General features: G+C 38.2%; 1 protein-coding gene across 6 annotated transcripts in view; it reads left to right on the top strand.

Moving 5' to 3' along the window:
- Positions 1-21910, top strand: part of pde7a (phosphodiesterase 7A) — a 37507-nt gene that overhangs the window by 2503 nt on the left and 13094 nt on the right. For 3 of the 6 annotated variants that reach the window (XM_026938218.3, XM_026938217.3, XM_026938216.3), the window contains exon 2: positions 20347-20407. In XM_026938218.3, coding sequence (XP_026794019.1) covers positions 20347-20407 — 61 coding nt within the window. Of the gene's footprint in view, positions 1-14534; positions 15159-20346; positions 20408-21910 lie in introns of those variants that run through there. The other 3 variants (XM_053227880.1, XM_026938220.3, XM_026938219.3) reach the window with 2 other exon arrangements.

Genomic DNA, 21910 nt, shown 5'->3' with positions numbered 1-21910 from the left:
TGGCAGTGTTTATATTTTGGGGTTTACTCTCTGATCTTCATAATGTATGGTTTATATTCTGTTACTCTCTGTATTTATACTCTGGTCTGTACTGCAGTTTTGTTTTCTATCTTTTGGCTCTGTGTGCTCTTCAACCGTAATCTTTACAGTCTGCCTGGTCTCTTATCTTCAGCTCCAAGTTTGTAAATAATATAAATTGAGCGGCGTCACAGATGTGTTTACTTCTCAGTCTGTTTCTACTGGAGCTGGAAAAACAAATGTAGTGCCCTTAAACATCCAAAGTTATATGGCCTGTAACGGTTGTTTCAAACTTGTAGCTTGTTACTTGGCATCAATAGAGCAACGGAATTGCTTGCAGGTGCTAGACCTAGAGCCAAAATAATTATTGGTTAGTTTTAAATCCTGAACTATGTGAATGTAAATATAATGAACTTTTAATACAGTGCTTTTAAAATACTGTCAGCTGTGAGGTGGGGGCAGATGGTGGTGTGCGCAAAAATAGTTCTTCTGTAAACAATATCAAGTTTGAGCTGATGGGTTGTGAGAAACTTAACGTTGGAATTTCTTTATTTATGCATTCGATGTTGGCTTTTACTGCTCATGCCTGCTTAACTATTCTAGTATTTTTTAATATGTTGTTTAACAGAGATGATTAAATACATCTTGCAGCTCTATATTGAACTTGAGTGTTGCAGAGCCTTTTAGTTATAGCAACCCAGCAGCCTGTTTATCATGTGTCAGAGTGGGATTATGGGTCTTATCCCTTCATCCAAATAATCACAAATGGAACTTAAAAGCAAAAATCGATCAAACGTCAGCTTTCATACTGTTCGAGAATTGATTGAAATATTGGTCAAATGTGTGACGTGGTACTTTCTGGCCTTTAGATGGGAATGCTCCGAGGCTTTCGGCTGGAATTTCATGTGTGTGTGGAATGTAGGATGGAGCCCTGAGTCCAAGCCTAGACTTGACGAAGCCTTTGTGCTCTTGTCGTATGTAAACATGTGCATAGGAGGGAATTGTTGTGACGAAGAGGCTTGTGTTTGTGTGTTGTCTTAAGCACATTGTGGCTGGCTTCACCTTTCTTTGATGAAACAGGAACATCATGGTGAGATGGAATGGACAAATGTTTAGTGGGTCCCATAGCCAATAAAACTGGGATAAATTTGTTAACCTAAAAACAAGGTTGTTGCTTGTCTCCATCACTTGGTGAACCACTGAGCATGAGACATAGAGAATCCGTTGTAATGATCTTTTTCCAATCTTCAGCTGTCCAGTTTTGGTGACCCTGTGGCCAAGTATCCTCAGATTCCTGTTCTTGGCGGACAGGAGTTGTAGCGAGGGCTGAATAATGAACCGGCTTTATATCAAAATCACGATTTAAAAGAGTGTGATTTCCAAATCGAAAGAGCTGCAATTTGAATTAGCCAACAGCTTTATTATTATTAATTGTCCAACGTTTATAAGGGAAAATTATCCCCAATAAAACAATTGCATGTGACCTCACTGTAGATATCCACTCAGAAGCTGGCAATAACCATATGTACTGTGCATGACAACAAAGCACTGAATATTAGCAAATTGTTTTTATCTGAGCAAGTGAATGAGAGCCAAGATTAAGTGGACATAAACACTCTTTACAACCATGGTGAGCAGAAAAGCATCTTAGAACGCCTAACATGTCAAACAGATGCAGATGAGCTACAACAGCATAAGGCTTATGAAAGAATGGACAAAAATTTGCCCTAAAAGTCACGCTTGTCCATTTTTCCAACACATTCTTTTTGTAGATACTGTTTTTCTGTGGCTAACTGAATCTGAAATGGCTTTTTATATAATGCACTATATTATTTTATATCGTATGTTTTATTTATATATATATATATATATATATAATGAAGAGGAAGTCTTGCTGTGCTAGGACGAGTTGAAGATGTTTACATGAATCCTGGTGCATGAAACCAAAGCTGATCTGAACCACACTTGCACACAGGTGCAGTCATTTTAGTGACAACGAGGTGTGTAAATCTCAGCAGTTAAATGAGGGAGGATTTTATTTGAGCATTTCTGTCTAAACGAAGTCGGCGCTAGATATTTCACAAGCTGCAGAGAGCAGTTAGCTTTTTGCAAACATTATTTCTGCGCAGTCATAAAACGTGAGTGACTCCTGCAGTGCTATGTGTGTGCGCATGCAGTCGCAAAAGGGTGAGACTGTTGCTGTGTGTGTGTGTGTGTGTGTGTGTGTGTGTGTGTGTGTGTGTGTGTGTAGGGTTGTTCCATGCTGCCATGTTTGTCAGGACCGAGGTGGGCTATGTTACAGAATGAGGTGGTTAAACATGTGCTGGGGCTTTAGGGGCAGGGGTTTGGCCCCTTTCCAACTTCACAGATGGCCACAATGCTCTCTCTCTCTTTCTTTCTCTTACATTCTCTTTTTTATCTTTTCACACTTTCTCTCTGCATTCTTTGCACTGTTTTGCTACTATCACTCCGTCCCCCATCAGTCCCACTCTCCCACTCTTGATCTTGTCAAACAGGCGCGTTTTTGTGAAAGAAGGCATCTTCTCACATGTGGGGGACGTTTCAAATTATTCAGATTTCCACGAAGAGGGCGAGAGTGTATGCTAAATCGAAGCTTTCTGTGTCATCATGCCAGTGCAAAGCTCCCGAAACCACCGGGATGGAACAGATGTTGCAGGTTTGCTCTGAGGAATGCAGAATGTGACAATGTTAAAGGCTTTTACTCACCAAAATGATGTGATTTAATCCTTCACTGTGTTGTGCAAAGATATGTCACAAAAAAGCAGATATCTGGTGGTTAAAGAATAATAATTTTATGTCTCAGATTCTCAAAATGGACATCTTTAGCGCCAAACGGTATTTAAAGAAAAAATTACACCATGTTAACAGCCATACACACATTCATATTTTTTTATATTGTGATGCAAACATACAAAATCCTGTGCATTTTTAGGGCATTAAAAAAATCTTTAAAATGAAGCATTACAAATTTGAAAAGCAACTGCAGTTTATCAAAAAAATACTTTTAATAGTTAGTCTAGTGATTGGCGTAGGCCACAAATGAATTAATGATGGCAGCAGGTGGCATAAATAAACTCCTCATGAGTACCAGCATATTAATATTACGCAAAAAAAAAAAAAAAAAAAAAACGCTGCATTGGAGGTCACTGAGAAGAGTGAAGTGCTCCAGGCCACATGGGAGTGCTGATTTTGACACAAAGGATTTCTAAAGAATTACATATGATGGACATTTTTTTAATTGTTCATTTCTGGTAATATTTACTACTGTAACTTTACCATTTCTTACATTGAACATTTCACTTTGCTTTCACCAGCATATTGGCCAAAAAAAGTGATGCAGCTTATCTGAGTTACAAGCCGTCAAAATGTATCAAGTTGACCTGCCCGAGATTACGTGATGATGTAACAGGTTTGACGAAAAGGGGCGCGGCAACAAATACTGATCAGTGGTGTTGCTATTTATGTTCTCAGTAAATGTTGTTGTTTTTTCTCTTCTTGTAAAAAATGTTGTTGTTGTTGTGATTCTCTGTACCACCATAAATACTAACTAGAAAAAAGAAAAAGAAGATGTCTTATTTGGAGATGCTGCTGTATTTAGAGCAGGCTCTCAGCTGGACTCTTGATAGATTTCCGCTATTAGTCATACAGACACTCCGGTCGATCAATGTGATGTCAGCTCACTCGGGAAGTTTACAGTGTTGGTGCTGGTGCTCTGGTGGAGCTGGCTTGTGTCGTCATGCACCCTGAAAACATCCTGCTGTGTCTGATTAGAGCCACTAACTGTTTCAGATGCCGTGCTCTTGAATCATAGTTTTTAGCGAGACGATACTTCTTACAGTCTCCCTTTCAGCATGCCAAAAGTTTATAGGTGAAACCATAGCAGACGAGTGTGACCTCAGTGTGTGTGAAATATAAAAGAGGCATGAGTCTGTTCATAATACAGGGATTACCAAGTTAACTGGATTTGATTATTGTTCATTTGACATTTGATCCAGAATTTTTCCGTTCTTTGTAGCCGATGTCGAACTTGTTGCCAAGACCACAAGCTCAAACATGCTCAGGAGATTAGATCACACAGTTTGACATGACCACTGAGGCCACAAAGTGTCTATCATTTGTACACTTTTCCTGCCACAAGCTGCAGAATCCTGGAGGTTGCAATCTGATTGGTTAACCAGCCTCCAGCAGGAAAAGAAACCTTTAAACACTGTGACACGTTCAGCCTTATTTATCAATCTTTAGTAAAGCTGTGTGTAAGTGTTTTTGTAGGCCGCACCAAACTAACAATTCCCGCCACATTTGCTGATTTTCTTCATAGTCTTGCGCCTATGTTGATAAATGCCTATCATCCGTAAATTACTTTGCACTTTCATGGCACAGCTGATGTCCACAAATCTCCATAAAATGCAAAAAGAGCTTAAAAAGACTAAACAGTGAAAGAGTGCCTCCTAAGAGTGGCTTGCTCTAAATCTTCTGGTAATGCAACTCAGCCATTGCAGCACATCAGTTACCATATCATTAATTTTGTCGTGGTTGAATGGCTAGGCTTATTTGTCTTAATTTATGGCTTTGCTTTGGATTCTTTTCTTTCAAGTCGTTAATATGAACGACTGAGTGTCACAAAATGTTTATTCAGTTGGTGTGTGCAAATGATTTAACCTTGACAGCGTAATGCGTGTATAAAATTGCAGTAGCTCATCACCAATTATAGGATTTGAAGCCTTTAGTGAATGTCCTAATATGAACATTCAAACTCGGAAGCTCTCGTTGGTTGCAAACGTTTTTCCCAACGAACTGGATTTTCGAACCACGTTTCTTGCATAAATACTCCTACGCACAAATTACGACTAAATTTCTTTGTATTCAGGTAAACAAGACCCATTGAGCGCAAGATGTAGTCACTGGAATCTAAAAAAAACAAATCAGGCTGATACACTACAGGAAAAGTCTGTGGTTGGTTGTCTGCCACGTCAGTAAAATTGCCTCTTCCTGTCAGAGTTCATGCTACTTGGCCATGTTTAGCATGAAAGTACCAGAAGTCTGGCTTGTGAGACTGTACAATGCTAAATCGCTTCATTTTCACCCTCTGAAATTGTTATTGCTAGAATTGATGAAATTGTGCTCACGTTTTGGTAAATTTTTGATCTTGCCAGAAAACATGTCAGCGATTTAATGTTTAAGTAGGTGGAGTTCAAAAGTTTGTGCTATGCAGAAATATTTTTAATTATAGTGTACTTTATCATGAGACTGTGTCTGATATGTTGTACACTTTTCTGGCCACAAGCTTCAGAATCTCGTCATTTCTCTGAGCAAGATATAGCTATTGGATTAAAGAAGTTCACACCATTAGGTGTTTAAATACTATACAACATTTTGTTCAAAAATATTAGTGGCGGGTAAATGAGTGCTGATGTATGACATGAAAACGCCTGACTGATCAGTTGCAATGTCAGTCAGATGACTTCTTTTCGAGAAAATAGGTGTGTTCTGATCATATTTAGACAAAGTTATTGTTATTATCCACAGCATATTGGAGGTGAAATTAAATAATGACCTTTAATTTGAGGATATTTACATCAAATATTGGGTGAACAGTGTAGGAATTACAGCCCTTTTTTATGTGGCTCCCCCTTTTAAGGGCCCAAAATTAATTGGACACATTAACATAATTATAAATTATAAATTAAATTGTCATTTTTAATGCTTGATTGCAAATCCTTTGCAGTCAATGACTGCCTGAAGTCTGGAACTTTCAAACGCTGGGTTTCTCCCCTGGTGATGTTCTCCCAGGTCTTTACTGAAGCTGTCTTCACTTCCTTCTTGTTCTTGGGGCAATTTGCCTTCAGTTTTTCCTTCAGCAAGTGAAATTCATGCTCAATTGGATTCAGGTCAGGTGATTGACCTGGTCATCGTAGAACATTCCACTTCTTCGCCTTAAAAAAAAGTCTTAGGTTGCTTTCAAAGTGTGTTTCGGGTCATTGTCCGTCTGTATTGTGACGTGCTGTCCAATGAGTTTTGAATCATTTAGCCCTATATTCCTCAGAATTCATCCTGTCAGCAGTCATATCATCAGTAAATACAAGGTGACCAGTTCCACTGGCAGCCGTACACGCCATAAGATGAGGTGGTATGCTTCGGATCATGAGCCGTTCCTTCCCTTCTCCATAATCTTCTCTTCCCATCGTTACAAGTTACAAGTTGATCTTTGTCTCATCTGTCCATAGGATACAGTTCCAGAACTGTACCGGCTTTTTCAAATGTTTTTTGAAACATTTTTGTCAAACTCTAATCTGGTCCTCCTGTTTTTGAGGCTTACCAATTGTTTACATATTGTGGTAAAGCCTCTGTATTCACTCTGGTGAAGCCTTCTCTTGATTGTTGACTTTGGCGTGTACAAATTTGTACAAATTTTGCTACACCTACCAATACAGGCTCCATATTATGCTCCCTGACACTAATTTTACAGCTTTTGGAATGATCACCTTGAGTAAATCTGGCTTGAAGAAGCAGCAGGGGCCTTGATCAAAATTTATCACACATGTTTGAGAAAATGGTTGTGGTATAAACTAGAGTGAAGCATCCAGCTTCATTTAAGATGCATCAGAAAATAAATTCAGTTCATTAATAACCTTCACTGAATTACCATCACAATAGTACTTTAGTGTTTTGTAATGGCAGGTCGTCAGTGTTATGAATTTCATATTGTGCCCCTGGTACACGTGCAGCTCTACGCCGCCCGCCTCAGTGTATTCATTCTTCCTGTTTCTATCATTAGTGTTATCATGTGTAAACTGAGATCCAGAACCAGCCTGTATCATGGTGTTGGTAGGAAGTCTGAAATGTGAGAGATTAGCTGTCGGCTGTGCAGCGAGTGTTCGTTGGAGGCCTCCTCGCTCGTGTTTGGAGACTGTTTCTTCTTGAATTTGTTTATCTTCAGTGAGGCGATAAGGGTTTCATGCAGAGCCGTTGGATTGACGTAGTTTCAGGATGTGGTAAGAATGCTGAATGAGCTGTTCAGCGTTTCACAAGTTGTTGTTGTTTGTGTGTGTGTCTGTGTGTGTGAGTGCGCGCAACCTCTAGTTCTATGTCTGATACTCACTAATCTCCCTGATATTGGTGTTCTTTTGTATTTATTAATTTATGTAATATCAGATATCATGTACTTTTATAACTTAATAAGTATTTTGAGCATTTCATTTGCTTTATGCATGCCGTGAATTTTGCATTTGTTAGACTTTGTTAGAATGATTTGTGCATGCAAAATTCTGGTCAGAAATTGGCTGAAAAATTGTGTGTGAAGCAAAAATTAGATCACTAGATGGTCTGGTAACCAATTGTTCTTTAATGCACAATGCAAATGGTGATATTTGTGCAGCAAGTGTGACTTACTGCATCATACACACCCTATACATAATATTTTACATGTACCATACATTCACATGTGTAAATAATCCTGACAGTCAGCTAGCTTATGACTTGAGACCACTGTGTATAGGAATGGGCGTCTCAGACAATATTATTATTCGAATTTTCTCAAAGCATTATGCGAATATTATATGAATATTCAATTTTCCACCCACACATGCACACAAAATGGCATGTATGACACAAAACATTATGCTTTTATCAGCTGGTATGTGTGTCTGTCTGTGTCTGTCTGTGTGTGTGTATTGGCTGTGTGCTAGTTGCAATAAAGTACACTGAGTGACAGTTTAAACTTGCTGCAACTGGCTCACTCCTACATTTCACAATTAAACTTCTACTTTGTGCTCTTTCGGGCCGTATCACACCATGTATTTGATGATTTGCCTATAACAGCATTCTCTCGAGTGTTTTTTTTCAGCTTCCTGATTGGTCAGAAAGTGTTCATTTTCTGCAGTAGTGCAGCTACAAATTTACTGTTTCTTGGTAACATGAAAAATTGCAGTGTTCTCACCTTATTAGCTTCAAATGAGAAACGTGTTTATACCTGAACTAACTTGTTTCATGGCTGTTTCACAACATTAAATATCTCCATGAATGGATAAAAAAAATAACGTGTCATACTTTAATAAATAAAAATTGTAATGCTTGGAAAATTGCTGTGGTATAAGAGGAATAGAACACTTCAGGACATGCTGTTAAAGGAAAATCATCAACCTCAGGATGGTGACAGTAACTCTGCTTCATAACACCACTCCAATGTTGATTTTATTCCTCTAACAGCATGACCTGATGTGGTTCATTCCTTACTATACACCTTACTGTTTGAATTTTTAATATTGAACATTTCAAAAATACGAACTCCTCCCCTAGTTGTGTATCTTGTGTTTTCAGCAATATTCTGCTTATGTTCTTATTTTGAGGCATCAACAATGCCTCAAAAGGATAAAAGAAAAAGTTTTGTTTTTGCAAAATATTAATTGATTTAAAGATACATGTGATCTGAAAAGCCCTGTTCATAATTGCGACCGGTCTAATACACAGTTTATATGGAGTTTTTCTTACACAGAAAAGTTGCAGGAATTTGCACAGTATTGTGGTTCCGGTTTCTCATATTCGTATTCTTCTTCCGTATGTCATCATTACCACGTGATTTACTGCGTAACGCCTGTCGTCCCGTTGCTTAATTCCCAACCATATATGCTCTTATATATTTACAACAGTCAGTGAGGATTTACAGCTGATCTTCATAGTGCCATGGTGAAATGCATTTAAATAAAACAAGCCTTATTTAGTAAAATATATAAATGAACACAATGTGAATTTAAGTGTTGAATGAAGTAAAATCACATGACACTCTTCTGATATGAAACTGTGTATAAAATGTAGTTTGCTCAGGGTCAGGGGACACGTCCCGACCTGTGACCGCAGGTTTCTCTGACCTTTTTTTGATGGATTTTTTTATTTTTAACAAATTAGCACTGGACAGAGATAATGTAAGTTATTCATTCATGATGCTTTTGTGTGATTTGGACAGTGTGTATGTCTGTTTGTTTACTGCTTCTCATTGTGCTTGTTCTTCATATAATTACATAATTGCTCACAGTGGATAAATGCTTGTATATTTTGCTTTGTCAATTCAAAAGCAGACTGCACGAGAAAAAAAGGATTGCTTTGCTATGCGGAATAATGAAATGAATTAAAATACATATTAATATTAATAATATTAATATTTCTTATTGAATGTTTAATATATATTAGTCATATTTTTAAGAACATTAATTAAGCATTAATTACACAGAAAGGCCATTGAACAGTAGCAAAGGCAACAGTTTCGGTTAATTTCTGAAAATTTAGCAAGACCAGATTATTTATTTAGCTGACGGTGATGTAGGCCATGCCTCCTCTTCTCTATTTTCATTGGCTGCTACACTTAACCTATCAATCTTGACTATGTAAATTATTAAGCTAGCAAAATGCAGGCTACAGAGTTTCAGAACGCAGCGTTATTCAGTTTCTTCCAGTAGAATTTGAGTTATTGATTTTCTTTAAACTTTAACATTTATGACAAAGCCATGTGCCATATTTTGAGCTTAAAGACCTGAAAACCTGAAATGAGTGATTTTTTAAAAACCTTTTGTTAGTTAATGTCTGCTCATATTATGCACGATTATGCAATATCAATATACAATGTAAAAGTTACACAAAATACAACATAATTATTATTATTTTTAATTTTATTATTATTATTTTTAATTTTTCTGTTTTACATATCTTTTAATGTCATTTGTGTTTTGCTGAAAAATCATCCACCTCTGGATGGTTCTGGAAAAATTCCCAAATTTAACTTTTTTATTAAAGGTTGTTCATTTATTAAACCTATAACCATTTTATACTAATGCTCAGATGTAAGAAATCTAAAATAAAACATTATGTCTACATTAAAGATTATTATAAATAAATATAAAATAAAATAAATATTTGCACCCTGTTCTGTGTCTCTCCTTTCTGCAGTATGGTGCTAAATCGTATTTCATTTAAAAAAAAAAAAGTTTACTTTTGTTACACCGAAGCAGCAGGTTTGTGTGAGCGAGTGCTCAGCTCCATTAGCCATGCTGTAAAAGTCTGGTCTCGTTTATGGCCCGGCTCTTACAGGAATGTACAGTGCAGTCATGCAGCGTCTCACAGCGGCGTGCTATAACTCATAAAGGAGCTCTGAATTTATGAACTCGAGCACTGTTCCTTTAATCCGAGTCAGGCTGAGAGTGAACGGGAATCGGCACGGCTTCCTCTTTTGCTTGCTCTTTTTCATGTGCCTTCAGTTGATAGTATGAGGAAGAATGAAGTGCTGATAAACTGACCGTTATTGCGCTAAGGGGAAAGAAAACAGAAACTGTCTGTACATGTTTGAAGGAAGGGACATGACCCCTTCCGAGCGAGGCGACCTCAGTATGGCACTGTGACACTTTCTGAAGAAGTGAATGTAACTTCCTGGAGACCTGGGGGGGCGGGGGGGCTTTAATAGTGAAGCAGAAAAAAATAACTGTAAAGCATAGGTGATTTTTTGTAGAAAGGAAGTTGTTCTGTATTCTGGCAGCTGAATTTCACCACCAGACATTTTATTTTATTTTGTTTATTTTTTTTATTTTTTTTAATTTAAGACATGATTAGACAGGAGCTCTGAGGTCGTGACCTTAGCACTGAACATGGCAGATAACAAGTCAATTTTAAAAAATAATAAATTGTTTGAAAAAAAAAAAAATCAGCATTGCTATGACCTTCATAGATTTAATAATTTTTCGGTAATTTGAAAACTTTGCAATTGTACTTTAACTTGTAATTTTAACTTTTGATTTTTTTTTTTTTTAATTATTGCTACTTTTATTGCACTTAATAATTAATTTATTAGAAGGATAAATATATATTCCTAGAAACTGTTAAAGTCAAAGAAGCCCATTTTGCACCAGATGTAAGCAACTGCTCCATGACTCTTTTTATTTTTATGTGCATGTCTGAGTGGAGAAAAAGCTGGTGAAGAAGTACACAGATAAAGTATCTTTGTTTTATCATATTTGTCGTCAATTTAAAATTAAAACCCTTTTGGTTTGATTTAAAACCATTCCGTTTACATTCGGTAATAATGAAACGCCTCATGAATGAATGCCTTGATAACACAGCACTGCTGAATTCTTCATTTTGATTGGTCAGAATGTTTGATTAATTTTCTATAACAGCAGCTTTGATGGTAATCACAGGTTTATATTGTACTCGTTCTAATATGTTATGATTTCTATAGTAACAGTGAATTCACGGGGACTTCTGTAGCAGACGTTCCAGATATCTAAGACTAATAAAAAACAGACTTAAAAAAATGTCTTATTTATTGAAGGAGTCTCCAGTATCAGCACTTTGTAACAGTCAGAGGTAAAGCTGTAACTTTCCGTTTTCCTTCATCAAAAGTCAGAAGACGTTTCGGTTTCATGGTAACAAGCGATTTTTTTTGTCTTAGTCACTTCCAGACAAAGTGCAGCAATGACTGAAGCTACATAACTGCTACTATGTAAGTGATAACAGGAACCAACCTGTTTCATGGATGTTTCATTCTTTAATGAATAAAAATGCTAGCATTGGAAAACTGCTGTTGTATAAGTGTAATAAAACCCATTGGGTAGTGCTATTGTTGGAAAAAAATTACCTTTATGGTGGTAAAAATGACTCCACATCATCACACCACCTTGTCGTTGCTTATTTTCCTGTAACAGCACATCACCAAGTATTTTATTCCTTAATTAACAGCCCTACCATGTACACAGGATCATGATTTTGAACGGCAGTGGGCGTGGCCAATGACACAGCTGCAGTCTGTACCCAAGACAATGTTCGTGATTGACTTATCGAGCAGCTCACGGATAACTTGTGACTGATAAAACGATCATAACGGAAGCGTGACTCCTCTGATGAATATTGTCTTCGTTTCCTCCCTCACCCCGGGGGACACGTGGTCACACGCAACATCTCCACATTTCCTGTGTTTGGTTTGGGAATCAGCAGTTGCGTGCTTCATCTCTCGATCCTCAAACCGCAGGACTCTCACCCACCCACGTCTCTGGCAGCCCCCTCCTTGTGTGTGTGTGTGTGTGTGTGTGTGTGTGTGTGTGTGTGTGGTTCAGTATATGACCCTGTGAACATACAGAGATGAGTTTGCATATTCAACCAAGATAGAGTCAGAGTAGGAGCTCATGTGGGGGTGTGTTCAAGCTCAGGGCTCATGTGTAGAAGATTATTTCCAGACAGTAGAAGTCACAGTTAAAATCGCACCCTTTAAATAAGTCCGCATCGTGTGGAAAGTCATGTGAGAAACAGCGAGAAGTCTTGTGTGTGTCGTAGCGCCCGTGGTGCGGTGTTCAGTTCGCCTAACGTGCTGCGAGTCTATTTGTGGAAACTCTCCTCCACAGACATATGTGGTGATGTCAATGCTACGACGGGCCTAATTTGGGCTGCGGGAGAGCGTTTGATTGCACACCTGTTCTCAAAACTAGGCGTTTGCAAGGCCAAGGCTGTGACTGGGAAATAGATTCGAACATGATACACACTTGGTTAAGAATGGATGTTTTATTTAAAAACAGAGCGGTCACGATACAATAGTTTTGCCTCAAAACCCAATTCAGAATGACAATGTTGCCAAAAAAAGCCCTGATCATTTGGCCTTCGTCACATTTGGCTTGACCCACATGGAAAAGCAATGTATTTCAAAATCTGTCCTATATGGCCAAAAGTATGTGGACACCTGAACACTGAACATCGCATTCCAAAAACATGTCCATTAATATTGAGTTTGCTGTTATAATAAGCTCCACTCTTCTGGGAAGGCTTTCCACTAGATCTGTGGGGATTTGTGTTCATTCAGTTACAAGAGCATTAGTGAGGTCAGGCGCTGATGTTGGGATGTCGAGGAGGTCTGGGGTTCAGTCGGTGTTCCAGTTCATCCCAAAGGTGTTCAGTGGGGTTGAGGTCAGGGCTCTGTGCAGGACACTCGAGTTCTTCCACTCCAACCTTCACACACCATGTCTTCATGGAGCTCGCTTTGTGCACAGGGGCATTGTCATGCTGGAACAGGTTTGAGCCTCTTAGTTCCAGTGAAGGGAAATTGTAATGCTACAGCATTCAAAGACTTTCTATACAGTTGTGTGCTTCCACCTTTGTGGTAACAGTTTAAGGAAGGACGACACACTGGATGTTACAGTCAGGTGTCCACATACATTTTTGCTAAATAGTGTACATCTTAGAATAAGGGCAGATATTTTTAAATTATCCTATGTTGACCTACACTTAAGAATATATTGCAAAATAAATAATGTATTTGGTTTAGATAGTTAATATATTTTCTTCGTAAAGAAATGTATGTCAAAGGTATGGAAATATATTCGCAATCATAACCAAATATAGATTATAGATTAAAATGTATGTTTGTCTTCTAAAACATGGGCATTTTTCAAATATTTGCATATTTAAAAAAATATATTTTGAAAAATTTTGCTTTTCCGGAGCAGGATTCATGAACATACACAAATATACAAATTCTCAGTTTCCATAGCCATGTTCTCAATGATTTATAGAACAGCCATGATTTGTTCATCACTAATGTTAGCTTGATTTAGCTAGCTAACTAGCTTAGCACACTGGTTATGTAGCCATTTTTTTTTGACAAGTACCACTTTGTCATCCTTGAAGTGTATTTTTAAAATAAACTGAGCTCTTGTGTTTTCAGACAATAAGGAGCTGCAGCAATATTGATAAATTGTGAAACCTGTATGTTTTTTTTTAGTTGTTTTTTGGTTGTTGTGAGGAAAAACTTTCTCACTTCACACTCTGTTTTAAATCACCTCTTTGTCGCTGGAGACTCATTTGAATAATTTGCTGTGGTTGATCAATTGCTGAAATGAACATGTAGCACGAGTGCATCACATGAACGGCATTTGAATATTTCATTATGATTGGTTCACGGTGGTCAAAACAGGCTTCGCCCCAAACCGCATACTACCTTTCTGAGTAGAAGCAGCTTCACTTGTAAAAAAGATCAGTACTTGTTTTTGATCACAATTTAATATGGTGGTATATGTAACACACAGCTCTCGTAGGGAGCACGAGCGATTCCACAAATTCAAAATGATTTGAAAAAGAGCTTGAAGAAACTAGAAATTAGCCATTCCTACTACAAAGCGAAACTTGATCAAGGTTTTTTTAGTGATTGTCCAACTCTCATTTCTCTCAGAACAGCTCGTTTCTTTTAGGACAGCGTTAAAAAAATGTACATCCTGTCGTTTTCATGATAAAAAAAAACTCATGAATCAGCAAATTTCTGTTTCGGTTTGAAACAGCAACAACATGCAGATTTCATGGAAGATGTGCAAAATGTTCTTGGCTTTATTGAGAAGACTATTAGCAAAGTAATGAATATTAATGAGTGGGGGGGGGGGGGGGTCTGTTTTATGAATATTAATGAATGGGGGGTGGGAGGTGTGTGTGTGGATTAGGCACTGGGTTAAGTAATATGTAATATATATATGAATAATGTGGGCCCTATAAGTTTTATAAAAAGGAATGAATCCCTGTGCAAGAAAACAAATGGAAAATAAATCGTTGTGTCCTAATCTTTCATTAGGGTGGTGGAGGTTTGGGCAGTGTTTTATTTAGTAAATGGAGTGTACAGTGTGCACTCCAGCTGCGCTGATAAGGAGACAGGAGTGTGCTCGGTCCCTCTAAGCCCCTCCTCCTGCATGCGTCAATGGACCTGCTGCTCTGATTTGCTGTCGCTTGGAAGCTGCAGGAGTTGGGGGGTGCGGGAGGGAGGTGGAGTTTACGAGAGGCATTCATGGCCATCATGGACAGCTGGTTTGTGTATGTCTGTGTCTCTCCATGGCGCCTGTCCCATGATTGTGTGGTCAGGTGACGGCAGCACGGCTAAGACAGCTGCACTAAGCTCAGCACTCAGCACGCTGTCTGGGCCTTAAGCTTGAGTCTCTGACACACACACACACACACACACACACACACGTACGCCCACACTCTGACACGCACAGTAACACACACCCACACTTGGAGACCGAGACTATGATCATCCGTGTCCTCAAGGTCCAATGGGAATAGCTCTAATCTGGTCTGTAATTGCCTTTCTCATCAGATGGATTTTCTCCAAGGTAGGTTTTGGAGTGAACTGTAGCTTTTACACCTCTTCAGAAAAAAACGATTTTAAAAAATGTTCTGTCTCTGACAGCCGTCAACAATAATACATTGAGCAAGTCCTACTAGTGTGATTAACATCTGCATGACTCGGTCCTCCTTTGGAACTTTTCTACTCAAGGATTCGGTCGTTACATGGCACAGCTGAATCAGACAGGATTCCCTCCGAGTCTAATAGCGACACACCGTGTAAGTGTGTGCTCCACTCGTCCCAGATACAGCCATAACAGTCACCTTGGACGAGTGAATGCCGTTGCCTTCATGCAGGCGGTCAGCATGTTATAAATATGCATTGATCACCGTGGAACTGGTGATTGTTTTTCCAAATTTGGCCTAACTAGCGCATCCCAGAGTCGCACCTGCAGACGGTGTATAGCTGCTATATGATCGAAGTCTGATCCATCTGAAAGGATTCTTCGATTAGGACTGAGAAATGCGGTCTGTGTTCCAAAAGTCTCTGCAGTCATCCAGAAGTCTAAAGAAAACCGCATGAGTAGATCGGACCAGGGAGGGCTCATCATTTATAAAATTGATTAGACCTGTATAACAGTTAGCTGGTCACATAGGTACCAAAGAAATGACAAGTAATTACTGACAGTAGTCCAGCTGCAAATCAGCATTATATTAATATGTTATGGTTTCTATAGTAACAGCTCATTCACAGGGACTTTGCAGTATACGGGACAATTCACAAAGGCTTCTTATAGCACTTATAGGAATAACACATTTCCAGATTTGCTCTTATGGGGAAAACACTCAACTTTGTGGTAGCAGTAACTCCACTTCATCACACCATAACCGCTTTGATTATTTTCCTATAAACGCACACCCTGAAGTGTTTTATTCCTACATGATGGGATGCTGAATTGTTAATTTTGAGTTTTTTCAATGGTGTCGTCATGCAAACAGGTAGGACCGTCCAAATTTTCTTTGGAACTTCCTGTTTAACTGCTTATCTACACCTGGTCCACACATTTCATGCGTCTTTTAACTAGATTGTCACCTGAATAGATTTTGACCAATCTGATCGCTGTATTGTGTGTACTAAGCAAATTGACTTGTCACACTTGACCTCCGTCGTCTTGTGATGTTCCTTGTTTCCAGCGTTTATGCAGAAGACATTTGCTGCATCCAAAATGACATTTTTGCATAAAAATCGTAGGTGTTGTGATCTAATCATAATGTATTAAGAAGGGATTTGTTAGGAGTGGTACTTCAGGGTGGTAACATTTAACTTCATCAAACAACGCCATCACTGATTATTATCTCATACAAGCCCAACACGGAGTGTTTTATTCTTTATTTGCTGACAGTAATGTAGCAGATGTGCAGGCTGTGTGTCTGTGCTCTGTCTTTTGGCTCCGGCGTGTCCGTGCAAACTCACAAGAGCCTTTAACTTGGTTCACACCTCCCTGTTGTGTAGCAGTTGGCATGCGGCTCTGCAATTCAGCGCCGAGTTAACCTGTTCAAATAGAGTCCTCAAAGCAGGGCTGAAATTCCTCATGAAGCTTATAAATGGTTCTGATCGTGCTTTTCTTTTGTTCTGCTCATTTGTTTTTATGTAAACTTCACAGAGCAGCTTGAGGGTTGTATATTTGTAGTTTCCCCAGAAAAGAGGAAATATTTTTGTTCTCTAAAATCCCCTGAAAGTCCCAGGTGTGTCCTCACAAGTCGATGGCCCGCTGAGCGTTTTCATGCTAAAGCAGCTGACGTTATTCTGCTCTCCTTGGGGTTATACCAGCCCTCGGTAACACCCGTGCCATATGGGCACGCTCCTCTCAGCACCCCCTGCTCGTGATTACTCACACACCGTACGCCGCGTGATGTGTGGAAGTACGGCGCTTGTGGACGGCGAAATGACTCAACAGGCAGCGTGCTTGTCGCTTGAAGTCTCCCTGTTGCAAGCATGTTGTCACGTCCCCTAGCAATTCACATGCCGTTATTGCAGGGTGCCTGGTTTGAGTCCGGGAGTGGACACACCTCAAACAGTCATCCCTGGGTTTATCTTTCATAGCGGTAATTAACCATAGATGCAGACAACCACACTGGAATCATATTACAAGCCTTCGTTTTAAAAACCTGCTCCTGTGTCACGGTTTTGTTTCCGGTACATGATGCATGTAGGATGTAGGATTTGTTTTTTTTTTTTTGTTTTTTTTTGCATATTGTGCTAAAATCATTTCTGCACTTTCCTTAGTTTTTTTGTTTTGTTTTTGCATGGCAGGGAGAAAAAATATGCCTTACTTATTTGAAATTATTTCATAATTGCATTTGAGGAGTCTGAAGGGAGAGCAGGACTGATAATGGCTAAAAATCAAGTATGCAAATTGGTTGTCCATTGACGTCAAACGCTGAATTGTGTGCCATCTGGGGACACCACGTCCAGCCATCTAAAAGCTGTACTGGAGTGTGTGTGTGTGTGTGTGTGTGTGTGAAGAAAAGCCAGCACAAGACGAGCCAGGTCTTTAGCTTTTCAGCCTCGTCTCCTTCCCTCCTGCGCCATCGTGCAGAAAGATTTCTGAATAGTTCGTAGATTTTTTTTTTCTTTCTTTAACAGTTCTTTGAAATGACTGTTACATTTACACTTAGTCATTTGTCAGATGGTTTCAAGCACAGCAAATTGTGCAAAGTGTAGAAGGCAAATTGTTAAATTGCTAGAGAATTTATAATTTTATAAAGGCCTACATAACTTAATAACTATCAAATTGCATTTTTTTTGCCATATTGCCCACCTCTACACGTGGAGTTAGGGATTCGCCTAATTTTTTTTGGTCTCACATTGGATTTTGATTCAGGGTGCCAATTCTTTTGTACTTGTTGATGTTTCTCAATGTTTTTGAGTTCTAGAAATGTGCATTCATTAATTTATTTGTTTTTTCCAGTATGTCCGCTAGCTGCTTTTAAAGTATAATTTTATCATTTTCACTACACTTTGTAATGAAAGTACTGTTGATGTTTCAGGCAATAAAAATCATGCATTTATTCAGAAGAGGCAGGATGCATCTCTGAATCTTTTTATTATTATTATTATTATTATTATTTTATTTTTTTGGCATCCGTTCAGCAGAGAACTGTTCGATAAAGTTACAATGCATATCAGAATTTTCTGGTGAATCAGTTCAAGAAAGAAATATTCAAGGAAGCGTTGCGATGCATCTCAGATTTTTTTCAAATTTTTTTTGGATATCGATTCAAGGGAGTTAGGATGTCAGTATGAGAATTGAGTTTATTTCTATTTTTATTTATTTATTTGTTTTTTTCCAGATTCAAGTGTGAATAGTTTCAAGAGCTTCTCTCAGAATTTTCACGTGAGAACTGTTCGAGAGAGTTAGGATGCATCTCTGGAACTTTCATTATTATTATTATTAGTAGTAGTAGTAGTATTAGTAGTATTAGTATCAGTTCACCAAAGAAGTGTTCAAGAGAGTTAGGATGCATCTCTGTAATTTGTATTATTATTATTATTATTATTAGTAGTAGTATTAGTAGTATTAGTATTAGTATCAGTTCAGCAGAGAAGTGTTCAAGAGAGTTAGGATGCATCTCCGAATTAGTTTTTTCTAAACTGTGCATCGAATCACAAGAGAACTGTTCAAGAATGATTTACACTGTGTATCAATGCAATGTGAATCTTTTTTTTGTTTTTTTTTTCGCTCAAGAGAGAAATGTTAGAGAGAATTATCATCCATTTCAGAATTAAATTTTTTTTCTTTTAAACTATTCCTAATATCTAATATGATTTTGACATATTAGTGCTATTAATTTTATAGGTATGACCATTAGGGATCATTTTGGATGGGGAGGTTTGCTTTGCTTTTTGACGTTCCTGCTTAATAACCAGGCCTTTTGTAACACAGTCACTTCATGAGGCGAGGTGTGAGTTTGTGTTTGTGTGTTAATCACCCAGTGGCTTAGCGTAGCGGGGCAGGAAATGGACGAGAAGATTAAACGGGAGAGATGAGGCGTGCTTAATTCAGAACGTTGTGTCCTCCTGTGGAGCTGAAGTTAGCGCGTGTGTGTGTGTGTGCGGAGGCTGGATCAGTGTTGGCGAGATGGTCCAGTCTCTGGCTGTTAAACACACCTCTATTGAAATACGGCCGTGTGAGAAACATGCACGTGCTGTTACACTTAAACGGCGCCTCAGAGATACTTCAGGAAAACATCATGCGTTTGTTTACGTTCCGGCGCCTGGCTGCGTCTGTCACGTGACACATGAAGTCTGATCGGAGGTCAGCATCAGTCATGTACTGATTATACATGAAGTTGCTTAGAAGTTAAAGGCTTTGCTTGCATGTGTCTTTTTTCATATTTATTGTGGTCTTTATTAAAGATGCAGTCAGTGTTTTTTTTTTTTTTTTTAATATATGTTTTAAGAACATAATATTTGACGTTCTACTTGCGTCATGGCACAATTCAATAAAACTTCAAACTCTCAAAGTTTCTGTGGCGGCTTAGCTTTTGTATTCAGAAAAAAACTTGATGTGGACCACCATCATCCACCCAATTAGTACAGGTCTTTATTTCCATGTAGCATTAAGGCATTCTAGTATAAGTATGTGTTTTGGAGGCGTGGCTTTTCAGGAAAATCTTAATGGGAGGTCTGTATTTGTTTAAACTTTGAGCTGTAAAACCACAAGCTTCAGCTAAACTGTTTCAAAGTTGCTGAGTAGGACTTTAAAGTTTCAGTCAGTCTTTTTTAAAAATATATATATTCTTGTACTAACTCTTGAAAAAAGGATTTTTAGTTTTAGTTTGTGAAATCGCAAAAAAAAAAAACAAAAACAAAAAAAAACCTCAACCACTTACAACCAAACACCAATCATTTTTAGAGAATGACCGTGTGGTTGTACGTGAAAATGTTAAGCCACAGACTCTGCATGCTAAGCTAGCTATATTATAGACCATCACTGAGATTTGCAAACTGAATTGAATTTTTTCTTTTTTTTTTTTTTTTTTTTTTTTGGGAACAGTAAAAAGGCAGAACAGTTTTTTTGCATTGTGCATTTCAGAATTGCTCCAGCTAAGATGGCTGATTATATCTTTAATGCACATTGAGGCAGTTTTAGTCTCAGTAAAATGCATTTCATTTTGGTTTGCGACAGTTTAAATTCTGACTCGAACCTCTTTTTTATTTCCTTCCCACAGAGACGTGGCGCAATCTCCTACGACAGTTCTGATCAAACTGCTCTGTATATTCGTATGCTAGGTAAGCAACATTTGCACTAATACAAACACACGCACACAACACACACAAAAACAAACCAGCAAATACTCTAGCTCTGTCCCTGATCACACCATTCACCGTGTACTGGATCCCTGCCCCGTCAATCACACAGCCTCAGATAATCTCATCAGCAGAAGGTTTAAAGCCCCTCAGGATCTCGCCTTTGAAATTTTATGTGATCTGATTACAGTAAATTTGATTAACATAGATACTACCCAGATTTTCAGTGACCTTTTGACCTCTTAGAAAGGCTCGATGGTGAGAAATCGGAGCAGCTCATATTTCCTTTTGCACAATCCTACAGTGACATTAAAGGGATACTTCTGCATTTTTCAACCTAATCATTATCCACCAGTGCTGTAATGCTATGCGTAATTACCACAGAGAAGAATTTCAACACATTTTTTCAAAACCCGTTTACTCCACTTGACCATACATGTTAGCATGAGATTGCCATAAGAGAAAATATTAGCAAAGCTGTTTAGCAAGAAAGGGAAAAAAATCATTAGGGGTGTAACACAATAATTGTATCTGTTTAGTGCTCCAGATTTCTGTATCTGTATTTGGATTTTGGATTTAAATGCAGAGTGGGTGTGGCCTAAACCACAAATTATTTAAAAAAAAAAAAAACCCAACCATACTGCTATGCCCATGGAAACACTGGAAAAAAATATTTTTCTATAATATATTCATAATTCGTCTGAACTAGAGATGTGCATGGGACTTTTTTTTGTTTTTGCTCATGCTTTTTTTTTTGTTTTTGCCTGAATGCAGTATATATATGTTTATACAGTTCTAGTGAATTAGCTAGATGTATTTCCCAAAATATAAACAAACCTGTAGCCTAATTTACATTAAGGATAAATGAAGTGCTGCATGCTCATGTTAATTTGGTCTTTGTTTGTCTCACAAGCTTCATATCCGACTGCTCGCTTACGCCCGCATGACCGTACAAACCTCCTGCTCGTGCGACTTGTTTGTTTGTGTCCCGCAGCATCCTGGTCCCGATGCACTCCTCCAGTCTCAACCAGAAACCCTGTGAACTGAATATGAAAGTATTCATATTCAGTTACATCCTTAAATCTAGTTATTTTGCTTTTCTGTGTATTTCTGTTTTGCCGTTAGAGCCACATGGCCATGCTGGTATCTTTGGCATAACGACAAATGGTTTTAATTTAAAAGTTCATGAAAGCATTCTGCAAAAAAACAAAACAAAACAAACAAAAAAAAAACATGTAGTTTAAATGTTTATTGATGGAATTTAACAACTGCCCTTAAACTTTCATTACATGTGAGTTTGGAGTAAAGTGTCACTTTCTCAATGCAAGAAAACACTTATAATTCTTGTCTGTGGTAATCTCACACACACACACACACACACACACACACACACACACACACACACCCACACACGCACTAGAGATGTGGTAGATGAAGATTAGGTTGAAAAGTCTGGAGTATTCCTTTAAGCTTATTAATAGAATG

This window comes from Pangasianodon hypophthalmus, chromosome 22 (genome assembly GCF_027358585.1).
Source record: "Pangasianodon hypophthalmus isolate fPanHyp1 chromosome 22, fPanHyp1.pri, whole genome shotgun sequence".
NCBI classification, from domain to species: Eukaryota; Metazoa; Chordata; class Actinopteri; order Siluriformes; family Pangasiidae; genus Pangasianodon; species Pangasianodon hypophthalmus.
This window is presented reverse-complemented; position numbering and strand designations above follow the sequence as displayed.